This window comes from Xenopus tropicalis, chromosome 2 (genome assembly GCF_000004195.4).
Source record: "Xenopus tropicalis strain Nigerian chromosome 2, UCB_Xtro_10.0, whole genome shotgun sequence".
Lineage (NCBI taxonomy): Eukaryota > Metazoa > Chordata > Amphibia > Anura > Pipidae > Xenopus > Xenopus tropicalis.
In genome coordinates this window covers 3456151-3473565 of record NC_030678.2, presented here as the reverse complement: position 1 = coordinate 3473565, position 17415 = coordinate 3456151, and the positions used below count along the sequence as shown (strand labels likewise).

Below are 17415 nucleotides of genomic sequence, written 5' to 3'. Positions count from 1 at the left end.
TGTGCCAGTGTGTGCCAGTGTGTGCCAGTATGTGCCAGTGTGTGCCAGTATGTGCCAGTGTGTGCCAGTGTGTGCCGGTATGTGCCAGTGTGTGCCAGTATGTGCCAGTATGTGCCAGTGTGTGCCAGTATGTGCCAGTGTGTGCCAGTGTGTGCCAGTATGTGCCAGTGTGTGCCAGTATGTGCCAGTGTGTGCCAGTATGTGCCAGTGTGTGCCAGTATGTGCCAGTATGTGCCAGTGTGTGCCAGTATGTGCCAGTGTGTGCCACTATGTGCCGGTATGTGCCAGTGTGTGCCAGTGTGTGCCAGTATGTGCCAGTATGTGCCAGTGTGTGCCACTATGTGCCAGTGTGTGCCAGTATGTGCCAGTGTGTGCCAGTGTGTGCCAGTGTGTGCCAGTATGTGCCAGTGTGTGCCAGTGTGCCAGTATGTGCCACTATGTGCCGGTATGTGCCAGTGTGTGCCGGTATGTGCCAGTGTGTGCCAGTGTGTGCCAGTATGTGCCGGTATGTGCCGGTATGTGCCAGTGTGTGCCAGTGTGTGCCAGTGTGTGCCAGTGTGTGCCAGTATGTGCCACTATGTGCCGGTATGTGCCAGTGTGTGCCAGTGTGTGCCAGTGTGTGCCAGTGTGTGCCAGTATGTGCCAGTATGTGCCGGTATGTGCCAGTGTGTGCCAGTGTGTGCCAGTATGTGCCAGTGTGTGCCAGTATGTGCCGGTATGTGCCAGTGTGTGCCAGTGTGTGCCAGTGTGCCAGTATGTGCCACTATGTGCCGGTATGTGCCAGTATGTGCCAGTGTGTGCCAGTGTGTGCCAGTGTGTGCCGGTATGTGCCAGTGTGTGCCAGTGTGTGCCAGTATGTGCCAGTGTGTGCCAGTATGTGCCAGTGTGTGCCAGTGTGTGCCAGTGTGTGCCCTGCGTGGGGTATAAAGGACTGTATTTGTGGCCCTGACCCACCTGCCCATGCCGATAAGTAAATGCAGCGGAGACAGGAGAAAGCTGTACATCATGGGGAAAGGCTATTGGATAAAGTTGCAAAGGGAAGGGCGGAGGAGAATGCCTGAGTGGGAGGGCTCAGTGGGAGGAGCTACTCTTGAGGAAGGAGGAACATAATAACAAAAAGTAAAGAAGCCCCTGTCTCACGTCACATTAATGTTGGGGGGGAGAGAGATGTTGGGGGGTTGAGTAACGGGGGTTTGTGGGACCCATTAAGGCCTTATAACGGCCCTGACACCGGCCCAATCGCTGCTTTTAGAGGCGCCAGGGGAAGGGGGTGGGGCTGACTGGCTGAGAATTGTGTGACGTCACGGAGCCCCGCCCTGCAGCCCCTCCGGCGGTTGGCCGCGACGCCGTTGCTATGGTGACGCTACCGGAAGTGATGCGGAGTGGCATTGAGGCGGGTAAGCGCGGCCCGGTTTGACTTGAGAGAGAGAAGCTGAAGGGACTGAGCGGCAGCGGCTTGTGCTCCTCAGGCGGTAACTATCCCTACACCGAGCAGCTCTCCGGTATTTGGCTCCCAGTTACCAAAGATATAATCGCTATATAGTGCAAAAATGGATCACTCTTCAGGTTCACTTTCAGTACGTTATAGAATGGCCTATAACTAGAAAGTTTTCACTTGGTCTTCATTTTGTATCATTTTCAATTATTTCCCTTCTTCTTCTGACTCTTTGCAGCTTTCAAATGGGGGTCACTGACCCCGGCAGCCAAACCCTATTGCTCTGTGAGGCTCCAGTTTTATTGTTATTGTTACTTTTTATTCCTTATCTTTCTATTCAGCCCCTCTTATATTCATTTTCCAGCTTCTCATTCAAATCAAAGCCTGGTTGCTAGGGTAATTTAGACCCTAGCAACTGCATAGTTGCTAAAATTCCAAACTGGAGAGCTGCTACATAAAAAGCGAAATAATTCAAACACCACAAATCAGAAAACACTGTGTTATATCTTATCTCTCTCTCTTTTCAGATGTCTTATTTAAGAGCCGGCAGGACTTCAACGAATGTTTCACTCACAAAGAAGCCATCGAAGGGCAAAAAGAAACCGCAGGCCAGAAAGGAATGGGATGTGAGGATGGTTTATTTTGCAGTTTCGCTCACGTGTATTTAATAAGCAACATAAAGTAATGTTTGTAATGTACAAGATAGTGTCACATTAATTGTAAGCAGCAGTCCTGCCCTGCTTTATGGCTGAGATTCTAGCTATCTGTATAACAGAGCATTCTGTCACAGTGGCACAGATCCTATCTGATCCCCCCATTGTAAGCAGCAGTCCTGCCCTGCTTTATGGCTGAGATTCTAGCTATCTGTATAACAGAGCATTCTGTCACAGTGGCACAGATCCTATCTGATCCCCCCATTGTAAGCAGCAGTCCTGCCCTGCTTTATGGCTGAGATTCTAGCTATCTGTATAACAGAGCATTCTGTCACAGTGGCACAGATCCTATCTGATCCCCCCCCATTGTAAGCAGCAGTCCTGCCCTGCTTTATGGCTGAGATTCTAGCTATCTGTATAACAGAGCATTCTGTCACAGTGGCACAGATCCTATCTGATCCCCCCATTGTAAGCAGCAGTCCTGCCCTGCTTTATGGCTGAGATTCTAGCTATCTGTATAACAGAGCATTCTGTCACAGTGGCACAGATCCTATCTGATCCCCCCCCATTGTAAGCAGCAGTCCTGCCCTGCTTTATGGCTGAGATTCTAGCTATCTGTATAACAGAGCATTCTGTCACAGTGGCACAGATCCTATCTGATCCCCCCATTGTAAGCAGCAGTCCTGCCCTGCTTTATGGCTGAGATTCTAGCTATCTGTATAACAGAGCATTCTGTCACAGTGTCACAGATCCTATCTGATCCCCCCATTGTAAGCAGCAGCCCTGCCCTGCTTTATGGCTGAGATTCTAGCTATCTGTATAACAGAACATTCTGTCACAGTGGCACAGACCCTATCTGATCCCCCCATTGTAAACAGCAGTCCTGCCCTGCTTTATGGCTGAGATTCTAGCTATCTGTATAACAGAACATTCTGTCACAGTGGCACAGACCCTATCTGATCCCCCCATTGTAAGCAGCAGTCCTGCCCTGCTTTATGGCTGAGATTCTAGCTATCTGTATAACAGAGCATTCTGTCACAGTGGCACAGACCCTATCTGATCCCCCCATTGTAAGCAGCAGACACTTTATATTTTTTCAGTTATTCAGTCTCTAATGTTAGAGTCTTGCCATATGAAACTTAACTGTTCAGAAATGCTTTCTCAAATGTTAAAACACTTACTTGGCTTTCATTTTAAACTAAGATTTTCAACTGTAGGGGCACTTACTTTATTTACTTGGCACAGAAATCCATATTAGATGTGTTGTGTTTTAATTCCCATAACTGCCATTAACAATATCCCTTTAAAACCCATTTATTACAGAGTACAGTCAGTGATCTCACGGTGCTCCGTGCCACAAATGAAGAGCTGGTGAGTGACAGATACAAATATTTTATGCTTTGAAAAAAAATAAAAAAAAATTGTGTCCTTGACCCATAGCAACCAATTGGCAGTTAGCTGTGATATGTCTATTATACAGTGGAGGAAATAATGATTTGACCCCTCACTGATTTTGTAAGTTTGTCCAATGACAAAGAAATGAAAAGTCTCAGAACAGTATCATTTCAATGGTAGGTTTAACAGTGGCAGATAGCACATCAAAAGGAAAATCGAAAAAATAACTTGAAATAAAAGATAGCAACTGATTTGCATTTCATTGAGTGAAATAAGTTTTTGAACCCTCTAACAAAAAAAGACTTAATACTTAGTGGAAAACCCCTTGTTTGCAAGCACAGAGGCCAAACGTTTCTTGTAATTGATGAGCAAGTTTGCTCACATTTTCGGAGGAATGTTGGTCCCACTCCTCTTTGCAGATCATCTCTAAATCCCTAAGGTTTCTGTCTCTGTGCAACTCTGAGCTTGAGCTCCCTCCATAGGTTTTCTATTGGATTAAGGTCCGGAGACTGACTAGGCCACTCCATGACCTTAATGTGCTTCTTCTTGAGCCACTCCTTTGTTGCCTTTGCTGTATGTTTTGGGTCATTGTCGTGCTGGAACACCCATCCACGACCCATTTTCAGTTTCCTGGCAGAGGGAAGGAGGTTGTCGTTCAGGATTTCACGATACATGGCTCCGTCCATTTTCCCGTTAATGCGAATAAGTTGTCCTGTGCCCTTAGCAGAAAAACACCCCCAAAGCAAAATGTTTCCACCCCCATGCTTGACGGTGGGGACGGTGTTTTGGGGGTCATAGGCAGCATTTTTCTTCCTCCAAACACAGCGAGTTGAGTTAATGCCAAAGAGCTCTATTTTGGTCTCATCAGACCACAGCACCTTCTCCCAGTCACTCACAGAATCATTCAGGTGTTCATTGGCAAACTTCAGGCCTGCACATGTGCCTTCTTGAGCAGGGGGACCTTGCGAGCCCTGCAGGATTTTAATCCATTGCGGTGTAATGTGTTTCCAATGGTTTTCTTGGTGACTGTGGTCCCTGCTAATTTGAGGTAACTAACTCCTCCCGTGTAGTTCTAGGATGCTTTTTCACCTTTCTCAGAATCATTGACACCCCACGAGGTGAGATCTTGCGTGGAGCCCCAGAGCGAGGTCGATTGATGGTCATTTTTCGCTCCTTCCATTTTCAAACAATCGCACCAACAGTTGTCACCTTCTCTCCCAGCTTCTTGCTAATGGTTTTGTAGCCCATTCCAGCCTTGTGCAGGTCTACAATTTTGTCTCTGACATCCTTGGACAGCTCTTTGGTCTTTCCCATGTTGGAGAGTTTGGAGTCTGCTTGATTGATTGATTCTGTGGACAGGTGTCTTTTATACAGGTGACTAGTTAAGACAGGTGTCCTTAATGAGGTTGACTAATTGAGTAGAAGTGTCTAACCACTCTGTGGGAGCCAGAACTCTTAATGGTTGGTAGGGGTTCAAAAACTTATTTCACTCAATGAAATGCAAATCAGTTGCTATCTTTTATTTAAAGTTATTTTTTCGATTTTCCTTTTGATGTGCTATCTGCCACTGTTAAACCTACCATTGAAATGATACTGTTCTGAGACTTCATTTCTTTGTCATTGGACAAACTTACAAAATCAGTGAGGGGTCAAATAATTATTTCCTCCACTGTAGTAGCCAACTGGCAAGGAAAATTGACCGGTTAATGCCTGCTATGGAAAAAATTGTTTTAGCCTGTATCTTACTCATTGTGGAATATTACAAGTGACACCTTTGTGGCTTACATAAAGGCCTTGCTGGGGTTGTGTTTTTGCAGGAGCACCGGCGGGAGATACACAGATCCAAGAACCAGTGGCTGGCTCGTTGGGAACTCCAGAACAAAGCGACAAATAAAAAGTCGGAGAAAGAAAATGGAGGATATTCAGCTCTTTTGGAAAATTCACGCCTAGCTCTAATGAAGGAGGTAAAAATATTCATATATTTGTCTATTGGTATATATATATATATATATATATATATATAAAATAATCTTGGAAAGGGAGCAAGATAGCAGCTCCCAGTAGGTATCAGAATAGCACTCAATAGTAAGAAATCCAAGTCCGGCTTGGGACTCCTCCAATTACATGGGAGTAGGAGAAACAATAGGTTAGCTGAAAGCAGTTCTAATGTGTAGCACTGGCTCCTTCTGAAAGCTCAGACTCAGGCACACTTTACTGCTGCGCTGCAAGTTGGAGTGATGTCCCCCACCCCTCCTCCCAGCAGCCGATCAGCAGAACAATGGGAAGGGAGCAAGATAGCAGCTCCCAGTAGGTATCAGAATAGCACTCAATAGTAAGAAATCCAAGTCCGGCTTGGGACTCCTCCAGTTACATGGGAGTAGGAGAAACAATAGGTTAGCTGAAAGCAGTTCTAATGTGTAGCGCTGGCTGAAAGCTCAGACTCAGGCACACTTTACTGCTGCGCTGCAAGTTGGAGTGATATCAAGCAGTTTATAAGCACCCAAATACACACCATGCTGTTCCACTGCAATATGGGGAAATAGCAATGTAGTTTTTAAATGCTGTGTCCTCTTAATAAAGTTTGGGGGTGAGGTGGTTGGCGACTGCTCTTTGCGTATGTGCTATTGTCAGGCTGGCTTTCGGGAACTCAAATAATACAGTTACTAACACTAAGGTATGTATAATTACATTATCCATTTTGGTGGAAATAAAACCTACACATTCAGCCCTTCTGTGTCATCTCCCCTGAAACAATACTTACAAGGCTAACCTCAGAGTCATTAATAAACAAATGTAAAGAGCCAATGACTGACCCCTGCGGAACCCCCTGGTCCACTTAGAAAGCATTCCATGTACCCCACACTCTGTGTAATCTATCCTTCAGCCAGTTCTCTTTATGTTCCAGGTCAATATTCCTTCATTTAATCAGCATGGCACATCCTCAATATTGTGCGTTGCAAAGTATTTCTGTATCTTATAGCTTATTACCCCCTCCATAAGTTTTCTGACCACATGTAAAGCTAACAGGCTTATAGAAAATGGGATGCCTTACTAAATAACATAAGCAACTCGCCAATCTCTTGGCACCATAAATGTTCCAAGCTCTAACTCTAAGTTCTTTTTCAGATCCTTTCTGATCAGTATTTGATGAATGATGTATTGGAGAGGTCAGACCGAGCCCTTGCTGTAGTGAAGGACCTGTTTGGAGATGCTCCTCGCAGACACACAGGTAGGGACTGTACATCACTGCCAGTCATACAGCTAGCCTGAAGGTTTGGTTGGATCCAGGTTAAAGGGGATGTAAAGTTATATTTTTTAAAACACATACATAGGTTCATAGCACTAAATGGTACAACTTTGTAATATATGTCTGTTAAAAGCAATTGTTTCTGCAGCTTTCTCTTCTCTCCCTTGATCGTGATTCCCCTTGAAGTTCAGTGGCCACTGGCTATCCTGCTCTTGTGTGGTTTAATGGCAGCTCCTCTGATGCGTATCTGTTAGACAGGGTCCGTGTTTAACTTAATTATACTGTAAGGTTAAGGACCCACGGAATGGTTCAGTTGCCCGTGATAGATCTTTGCTATAGCAGGCAACTAACTGCTCTGAAATGGCTTTCCATTGGCATCAATAGGAATCGCTGATGGAAAGCCTTTTGCCTAGGTAATCCAAATTCACGCAAAGTATCCTCCAGCAACTTTGGAAAATGAAGCAATGCAAAGAGCCTTCCAGGGGCGACTGAACCGCTACACATGTTCTTACCCTTAAGAGGTTTGATATTTGTTAGACTGGAGACTGCCCCCCTACCCAGTAGTTCAACTCTGCCCTATCCCCACTGCTAACATCATACTATTTCAGGAGTAAAGCTCAGGGTAGTGTTCCCTAACAATTTAATTGTGGCCACTGCACTGTGTGTATTTTTCCCTCCTGCTAGTGAGAAGGCAAGATTTACACGCTGGGCAGCAAGGGAAGGGCTAGGGAATCACAGGGGCTGTATTTTTTTTGCATTTGCTGTTGTATCTGACAATCAGTACAACAGTCCTGCACCCTGAAACAAGCCATTCTGCACTGATATCTCCCTGTATTTCTGTAGGATTTCCCAGTGTGACTATGGCTCCTTCCTGTGATCTGGACACATCCCGAGCACCCATAGTGCAGAAGAAGGATCCCCCAACCCAGCTTTCTATTCTGAGCGAGTCAATCATGGATTCCCAGGTAAGACCCCTATTTGTGAAAATGCATCCTTGTTATAAGTGTCTACACTTATTTCCTGTTTTTATGTTTATTGTGATTATTTGTTGGTTTTATACAGGCTATCAATGAAGTGGACAAATCACTGAGTCCGGCTGAATACAGCGACAGTGAAGCTGAGGTTACTATTAGCACGCAACCCAACAGAAAGGCAGAGAGGTAAATGTATATTTACTTAATTATGTTATACAGTTTGTGCAATTAAATAGTGGGTTTTTTTGGGGGGAAATGTACTGTCCATGCAAGGCACACACTCTTAAGGATTGTTTCTGACTTAATTTAGGGGACAACAGTTGCTGAGTGGGGAGGGACCAAAGAATGAGGCCTTTATAACCCCTTGCAAATCAGGAGGTGACCCATCGCAAACACACTGTGGTAAGTCTGGTTATAAGGAGATCTTTGTTATAATAAATGTTCTTTGCCTAGTAAATTCTTTACTAGAGCAGGGTGTTACCTGCTTTATAACACTGTCAGGTCCCATCTTTTTCAGCCAGCTGAAATATAACTGTGCTAAAGAAAATTCAATTAAATTAAAGGACAAGGCAGCTTCCCCCTTGTCTCCACTCACCATTGCCACCATCAGAAATCACGGGGCCCCTCACAACAAAATTTTCTGGGCCCCCCTCCCATCAGTACAAAGTATCAGGGCCCTCATACACAGTGCCCCCCAAAGACATTGCCCCCATACATAGTATGGGCTTTGGCTTCGGCAGCAGCTTCTTCAGCGGCAGCTGCGGCGACTTCAGACTCCTCCGCCAGACAGGCCCTTTTATAAGGTTGTGCCCTGTGTGTACTGACGTCACACATACGCACAGGGCGCAAGCAATCTGATTAGCCACTGACCACCAATGAAATTTAAGATGCCCAATGTTAAGGTGGACTGAGCCCGTATTTTATTAAAGGAGGCCCCAGCTAACCAGAAAAGTTTAGCATGGCCGGGCCCCCCCTTAAAAATGGAAATTCTCTGGGCCCGGGACGACTGTTCCCCCTGTGCCCCCCTGATGGTGGCCCTGCCAGTCACTAATATGGTCTTCCTGAGCAAGGAGCCTTTTATTTAAAAAACACAGTAACCCCAAAGGCTCTGTATTGAGCCACAGTGGTGTAGTCTTGGCAGCCTTCCTAGTGTTCTAGGTGCATGCACTTCTCTGCTATCAGCTCAGACCACCTTAAAAATAATGGTTTTGGACTTGACTTGTCCTTTAAATAGAGTGCTGTTTGGGTAAATACCTGCATTCCTGAACCAAGCTATTCAGCTAGCAGCTAAAAATGAAATAAATAATTATATCTTGTGGTGTCTGCACCTACTCTGGGAGCTTAGCTCAGGGTGTCCATATGTATGCAAGAAAAAAAGGCAAACATGGAAGGTATGATGCTGCTTGTGAGCAAACTAACCTGGTATCTGATGAAGGCAGAAGGGGGTAGTTTAGGATCTTAAACAAGTAATCCATGGGCCTTAAGCTAATAGTGGGCTGCTGGTAGTTGTACATGTTGCTGCTTTGGATACAGATGGGGCACATATTGTTGCAAATGCTCCTTTCAGAGATATATAGACTGATTAACATGGTCGTGCATGGAACCTTCACACTATCATTCACCATTTTGTACTTTTTAACAGCTCTAAACGCCACCACGGCAGTCAACAGAGTGAAAGTGCGCAGAACAGAGGAAGAGTCGCCAAAGCCGGAGGAATCAGAATCTATTATAGGCCGCGTTCTAAATCCCCAGGGGAAGGCAAATAAGAGAATCTCATCAAAAGGTCTGATACTCCCAGGCAAAAGCTTTTTATTGGAATGGAACACCTGGCTAATGGGGAATCCATTCTATTGTTTGTGTTCATAACTAGCACTGTATAAATCAAAATATACCTACATTCTGCATTCCTGCATTCTGTTGGTGTATTAGAAATATGTGTACATGCCCCCACTGGCAGGCGAGTATTACCCTGTCTGGGTCTGCCCCTGTTATACCGTATACTCGTGCTTAATTGAAATTATAATTCCCTCTGTGGTTGTAAATTTCACATGAAAATGGGAGACAGGTGGCCTGATAAGGCACGAATATTGTAATTGCACAATCTGCAGGGCATCTTGTTAACCCCTTATACTCATGACACGTTCTCCAGTGGCCAATGTGGTGTGGTTTGTATTCATGTTATGGATGCACCGAATACAGAATTCTGTTTGGCCAAGATACTGCCTTTATCAGGATTCTTTCTGTGAATCTTTCGCAAAGGATTCTGGGATTCAGCCAGATAGTATAATTGTGGATTTGGTGCATCCCTATTACGTGTCCCCTTCGCTCATCTGGAAATGTCATGTAGATTCTCCCATTTTATTATTTTTTTTTTTTAAATTCTGTTTCTATTGCAGGAAAGAAAACCCGTAGCGCAACCCCCTCTCACACCAAGGATCTGAGTGCTTGCAGGGAATCCCAGCACGAACTGACAGCCAGCAACCAGTCCAGCCTGGGCCTCCTGAACTCTATGATCCAGGAAGTAGAGCAGGATCTGGCCGAGTATGAGAGGCAGACAGGACGGGAAGTGATATCCGCACCCCCAGCTCATGGTCTGACAGGATTCACTCTCTCTCTTGTCAGCTCGTTGAAACGAGTGGTGTCGTACCTGAAGGAGGTACAAATGTTTCTGCGTGACTGTACATAACTGCCACAACTAAATGGCATTCCTCATTCATTTAGACCGTAACAGGCCCATTTAGATGCAGACTGGCAGTGTCGGACTGTGTGTCTGGGGCCAACCGGGGCTGCTGCCCCAGGGCCCCCCACAAACGCTCAGTTGCATGTAACCCTTGGAATGCTGGTTGCACCATAATTTTCATAGTCAACATGTTTTTAGCACAGCATAGCTTGTAGCCTATAAACATAAAATATATAGTACTGGCACATTGTTACTTTCAGCAACCCCCGGGAGTTGCCGACTGTACATGTGTTGCCCCCAGGGGGTTGCCGACTGTACATGTGTTGCCCCCAGGGGGTTGCCGACTGTACATGTGTTGCCCCCAGGGGGTTGCCGACTGTACATGTGTTGCCCCCAGGGGGTTGCCGACTGTACATGTGTTGCCCCCAGGGGGTTGCCGACTGTACATGCTTTGCCCCGGGGAGTTGCTGACTGTTCTCACATTGCCCCACTGCAGAGTGACCTGCTGCTGCAGCGAGAGGTGAAGGAGAGGCAGCACCTGCAGGGGGAGCTAGTGGAACAGAGGCTGATGCTCGATGCTCTGACTGCAGAAATTCTCACCCTGAAAGAAGGAAACAACATCCATGAGGTAAAGAGGCACCTTATGCTATTGATACGTTCCATTCCATTATAATAAATTCCATCTGTCAGCGCTGGTTAATATTAATGTTTGGGGTGGCGGCGGTTTTACTTGTCGTTTCCCACTGTTCTGCAAGTAGGGATCAGTCTCCCCCACCCCCTGAGTGTCTCTTTTATTTGTATGTTGTTAGGAAAACCATATTTAAAGGGGTGGTTCACCTTTAAGTTCAATATAAGTATTTTCTGAATTATTTGCCTTCCTCGTCTTCATTTTTCCAGCTATCAAATGGGGGTCATTTACAAATGGGATTTTATTAACATTTCTGTTCCTTGCACAGAATCACTTACAGACCAAACAGCGCCCAGAAGTAGGAGGGGACAAGATGGCTGCCATCCCCCAAGAAATGGAAGAGCTTCCTGTAGTCAGTGAAGAACCTTGCAGAACCTCAGCTGAGTGCAACCTTTCCAAGGTCAATCAATTCCTGGATTCGCAGGGTAAGGGAGGAAACCTAGAAATTAATGATTATTATGAGCGTATGTCTTCTAAATAGACAGAAAGGTATAACTTACTGTGTAAACGTTAAACTATAATATATTATCACTAATTTGTGTATACGTATGAGTGGGAGCTGCCATGTTTTTCATTTAGACAGTGCAGTTTTGGGTTATAGTTTCATGTGTATCTAGTACATATACATACATATGGGTGGGAACTGTCATATTACACTAGAGTACATGTGTGTGATTTATTATTTATAATACATTCCCTCTATGTATTCTGTACACATGGTGAGAGTTGCCATATTGTTTCCCTATATTCCAGTAAGGAATGTGCTTATAGCTTACTGAGAAAACACATGCACATATGAGATGCCTGAATGGCTGAATAAAAGTCGCTTGGAGTCATCATGGAGTTGCAGGGCCCCTCACAACAACATTTTCTGGGGCCCCTCCTCCCACATTGTTCGCCCAATGATCCCTCCCCCAGTGACCCCTCCCATCAGTGCAATGGAAACACAGACATTGGTAGCCAGGGGTTACGTTTTGCATTGGTGCCAGGGCAGGGACCCCCTAGCATCCCCCTAGCATCCTCCAGCTCCCTCCTAGCATCCTCCAGCTCCCTCCTAGCATCATCCAGCTCCCTCCTAGCATCATCCAGCTCCCTCCTAGCATCCTCCAGCTCCCTCCTAGCATCCTCCAGCTCCCTCCTAGCATCATCCAGCTCCCTCCTAGCATCATCCAGCTCCCTCCCAGCATCATCCAGCTCCCTTCCAGCATCCCCCCCTTAGCATCCTCCAGCTCCCCCACCAGCGTCCTCCCCAGCATCTTCCGTCACACGTATGCACGGGTCACAACCAATCGAATTACCCGCTGACCACCAATGACCCAAGGGCCTGTAATTCTTTAAAGGGGGCCCGTGCTTAAAAACTGTATCACGGCCGGCCCCCTTTAAAGCAACGATCGTCTGGGCCCGGGACAACTGTGCCCCCCCCCTGATGGCGGCCCTGTGGATTTGGTTAACAAGAGTTTCATTGACAGATGGGCCAGATACAGATGATAAACACGGCAGACTTGGGGTGTCCAAGGAAGAATGTGGCCCCTGTTTGTACCCCCAGGGCAGAGCTGCGGAGGAGCCCAGATTAGCCAGCTCTGTACCCTCACGTATGTTCCAGCAAGCTGTCTTGTTATCCCCTCCCAGGCAGAAAACTGTCAGTGAACTCAGCAGCCAATCAGCAGGTAAGGAGCAGCAGCCCTGTATTCTGCCTATTACTCTAATGCTTTCTCTTAGAAACCGAATTTCAGGGAGGGCAGCTTTGTATTTGCTAAATTCAGAGGCTGAAGGTTCCCTTTCCCATTCATTTACGCTGTAACCGGAGTCCTGTTTGTCATATAGAAACTGTAACGCATTGACTCGCCGGCACTGTATAAATGATTATTTACTTACCCTTTAGCATTCACTTACACTGGTTTCAGACATAGTTTATTACCGTTACCAGTTTGTTTCAACTGTCTCTCTTGCAGTTCCCAAGAGTTACAAACATAGTAACCGCCCAGCCCAGGGGGGCCAACAAGTCAGCCATCATCCTACTGCATCTACAGAAAAGGAACCCCCCAGCCAAGGACTAGAAATGGGTCAAAACCAAATAAATCGCCTTCAAAACGAGGACCTTGTTTCCCATATGCAGCAGCTGGCGCTTCAGAATGCAGCACTTAAGGCTCAGCTTGGGCAAATACACTTTCCTCCAGCAGGAAATGCCCCAGAAGGGGGCAAATCTGTGCCAGCCGAAGAGAACCGTAATCCAGAACCTGCTACGGATCCACCGGTAACAAATAATACTCCATACACATATATACATAATACTCCATACACATATAGTTTATATAAATACCCTGCTGTGTATAAACTATAGTAGGGTTTCTGTAGCAAACACCCCAGCTGTACCAGTGCAGGAAAGGCTGCCCCCGGGGCTACACAGCGGGGTATTTATATAAACTATAGTAGGGTTTCTGTAGCAAACACCCCAGCTGTACCGGTGCAGGAATGGCTGCCCCCGGGGCTACACAGCGGGGTATTTATATAAACTATAGTAGGGTTTCTGTAGCAAACACCCCCGCTGTACCAGTGCAGGAACGGCTGCCCCCGGGGCTACACAGCGGGGTATTTATATAAACTATAGTAGGGTTTCTGTAGCAAACACCCCAGCTGTACCAGTGCAGGAAAGGCTGCCCCCGGGGCTACACAGCGGGGTATTTATATAAACTATAGTAGGGTTTCTGTAGCAAACACCCCAGCTGTACCGGTGCAGGAATGGCTGCCCCCGGGGCTACACAGCGGGGTATTTATATAAACTATAGTAGGGTTTCTGTAGCAAACACCCCCGCTGTACCAGTGCAGGAACGGCTGCCCCCGGGGCTACACAGCGGGGTATTTATATAAACTATAGTAGGGTTTCTGTAGCAAACACCCCAGCTGTACCAGTGCAGGAACGGCTGCCCCCGGGGCTACACAGCGGAATATTTATATAAACTATAGTAGGGTTTCTGTAGCAAACACCCCAGCTGTACCGGTGCAGGAACGGCTGCCCCCGGGGCTACACAGCGGGGTATTTATATAAACTATAGTAGGGTTTCTGTAGCAAACACCCCAGCTGTACCAGTGCAGGAATGGCTGCCCCCGGGGCTACACAGCGGGGTATTTATATAAACTATAGTAGGGTTTCTGTAGCAAACACCCCAGCTGTACCAGTGCAGGAACGGCTGCCCCCGGGGCTACACAGCGGGGTATTTATATAAACTACAGTAGGGTTTCTGTAGCAAACACCCCAGCTGTACCGGTGCAGGAATGGCTGCCCCCGGGGCTACACAGTGGGTTATTTATATAAACTATAGTAGGGTTTCTGTAGCAAACACCCCAGCTGTACCGGTGCAGGAATGGCTGCCCCGGGGCTACACAGCGGGGTATTTATATAAACTATAGTAGGGTTTCTGTAGCAAACACCCCAGCTGTACCAGTGCAGGAATGGCTGCCCCCGGGGCTACACAGCGGGGTATTTATATAAACTATAGTAGGGTTTCTGTAGCAAACACCCCAGCTGTACCGGTGCAGGAATGGCTGCCCCCGGGGCTACACAGCGGGGTATTTATATAAACTATAGTAGGGTTTCTGTAGCAAACACCCCAGCTGTACCAGTGCAGGAATGGCTGCCCCCGGGGCTACACAGCGGGGTATTTATATAAACTATAGTAGGGTTTCTGTAGCAAACACCCCAGCTGTACCGGTGCAGGAATGGCTGCCCCCGAGGCTACACAGCGGGGTATTTATATAAACTATAGTAGGGTTTCTGTAGCAAACACCCCAGCTGTATCGGTGCAGGAATGGCTGCCCCCGAGGCTACACAGTGGGGTATTTATATAAACTATAGTAGGGTTTCTGTAGCAAACACCCCAGCTGTACCAGTGCAGGAATGGCTGCCCCCGAGGCTACACAGCGGGGTATTTATATAAACTATAGTAGGGTTTCTGTAGCAAACACCCCAGCTGTACCAGTGCAGGAATGGCTGCCCCGGGGCTACACAGTGGGGTATTTATATAAACTATAGTAGGGTTTCTGTAGCAAACACCCCAGCTGTACCGGTGCAGGAATGGCTGCCCCCGAGGCTACACAGCGGGGTATTTATATAAAATATAGTAGGGTTTCTGTAGCAAACACCCCAGCTGTACCGGTGCAGGAATGGCTGCCCCCGAGGCTACACAGTGGGGTATTTATATAAACTATAGGAGGGTTTCTGTAGCAAACACCCCAGCTGTACCAGTGCAGGAATGGCTGCCCCCGAGGCTACCCAGCGGGGTATTTATACAAATTGCTTTAAAACACTTACATTTTTTGGTGTTATTGTAATGTAATGAGTGTATGTTCATATCAAGAATCTGGCAGCACAATAACAAATAAAGTGATCTTTGCTCCTCACCCAGCAGAACAAAGCAGCTCAGGTCCCAGGGAGCCTGGAGATGCGCATCGCAGAGTTAAACAGGCAGAGTGCAGAAGCGCGGAACAAGCTCCTAAAACTTATTGAGCAGCAGAAGCAGAGCATTGTGGTTTCTCCCACATTATCTCCCATAACCCCCCAGGACAGGCGCACAGGTACAGCTTTGGCATTTTGCGTGTGTGTGACCATAGGGATTCCCCTGTACTAAGCACAATTCAGCAGGAACAGCCCCCTAAGTTTGCCCATAGCCTGTACAGAGAGATACCATAAAACTATGGCACATAGGGATTCCCCTGTACTAAGCACAATTCAGCAGGAACAGCCCCCTAAGTTTGCCCATAGCCTGTACAGAGAGATACCATAAAACTATGGCACATAGGGATTCCCCTGTACTAAGCACAATTCAGCAGGAACAGCCCCCTAAGTTTGCCCATAGCCTGTACAGAGAGATACCATAAAACTATGGCACATAGGGATTCCTCTGTACTAAGCATAATTCAGCAGGAACAGCCCCCTAAGTTTGCCCATAGCCTGTACAGAGAGATACCATAAAACTATAGCACATAGAGATTCCCCTGTAATAAGCACAATTCAGCAGGAACAGACCCCTAAGTTTGCTCATAGCCTGTACCCCCCTATATTCTCTTGCAGATTCCTCCCTGGATACGACCCCCCCTTCCTCCTGCAGGACCTCGGGCACAAGGTATAGGCTTTTCCAATAGAAAAATTGCCATTATTTTTCTTCTGTTATGGGATAAACATTTCCATGTTTCGCTGTAGCATTTCAGTTGGGCCTTTTTAATGCTGTGCTGGGTTTTCTCTTCAGTCTACACCACAACATGTGTTTTACTGTGTTACTGATACAGGTTTGGGGCAGGCAGGTAGGGTGCAATACTACCTGGGACATTCAGCAGACACTAAAGGGTTAAACCGGCCTAAATGTACTGTACATAGCTATCATTTATCTGGGAATAGTTCTTGGCTTGAAGAACCTCAATAAAAAATAACCGTTATAAAAAAACACCACCCATTCTGTGGCTCAAGCAGTTAGACACCCATAGGTGAGGGGTTAATTGTGAGCGTAAAGGGGTTTGGGAAATGAGCCAGCGATAGACTTTCCTTTCAGTCTGTGGAATCTGGTATATTGGAGTAATAAATAAATATAATTGTATATAATGTTTTGATTGTAACAAAGAAGCGATATCCCCACTCCCTGTGATTTCTGCAGGTTCTCCAGTGCATCTAACAAGAGCACCTCTTCCATCAACTCGTCTTTTGGGAGTGTGAGATCGGCCTCTGCTGGGCGGAGGTCCCAGGTACGGTATAAACCTGTATTGCTGAGCTGTAGTACGGTGTCTGCACTGGGCCAAAATCAAGCAGAATAATGTAAAATGGAGAAATCTAATGGAAGGGAACATTATAGGCTTTATAGGTGCCTACGGATCTGATACAGGGCAGTTTGTGCTCACAGGAAGCTGCTGAATCCGCACTATGATAGGGTAGTGCATATACTTTACTGCAGTGTGGGAAAGCAACAGGCCAGCCTGTACCCCCCCTGACTTACCTCTCCCACTCTCTTACAGGCTGACAGTGAGAGGGGCGAGGGCTGGTTTGCTCTTTCTGCCCACGTCTCCTAACCCCACCGGACCCCCATCAGCTCCCTGCCGTGTCTCCTGTGTTATTTAACTTATTTATATGTTTATCAATAAAAAAATCTGAGTTTTTATTAACTCTTTGTATTGTCTGCATCTTGTGTCCAGTTTTCTGTTTATTTGCGCAGGAAATGTAGCAAAGGGTTAAACCCATACTCAGTTTGTCAAAAAGCTAATTGCCTAAAGTTATTCATTAATAAAGCAGCACAGGGTGGGGGGGGGGGGGGAGTGTCCCACATTTTGATTGGTGCTGGGCTGCCAACATATATATATA

At 46.5% G+C, this 17415-nt stretch overlaps 1 protein-coding gene across 7 annotated transcripts; it reads left to right on the top strand.

The window, feature by feature from the left end:
• Window positions 1-1104: 1104 nt before the first annotated feature.
• On the top strand, window positions 1105-17237 carry spice1 (spindle and centriole associated protein 1). 7 transcript variants are annotated; one of them, XM_012956517.1, is made up of 18 exons: window positions 1171-1577; window positions 1963-2061; window positions 3412-3459; window positions 5301-5447; window positions 6610-6712; window positions 7574-7695; window positions 7793-7890; window positions 8015-8106; window positions 9347-9487; window positions 10101-10360; window positions 10881-11012; window positions 11341-11497; window positions 12542-12739; window positions 13025-13326; window positions 15479-15644; window positions 16141-16192; window positions 16718-16805; window positions 17073-17237. In XM_012956517.1, exons 1-18 carry the CDS (start codon window positions 1551-1553, stop codon window positions 17124-17126), a joined length of 2286 nt encoding a protein of 761 aa, XP_012811971.1. In that variant the 5' UTR covers window positions 1171-1550; the 3' UTR covers window positions 17127-17237.
• Window positions 17238-17415: the final 178 nt, after the last annotated feature.

Bases quoted from the DNA above. Each gene is read 5' to 3' on its own strand.
- spice1 (XM_012956515.3), top strand. From the start codon at position 1,551: ATGGATCACTCTTCAGGTTCACTTTCA. The intron at 9,488-10,100 runs GTCTGATACTCC...TTTCTATTGCAG, and splicing joins TAAGAGAATCTCATCAAAAG to GAAAGAAAACCCGTAGCGCA. The intron at 13,327-15,475 runs GTAACAAATAAT...CTCCTCACCCAG, and splicing joins AACCTGCTACGGATCCACCG to CAGAACAAAGCAGCTCAGGT.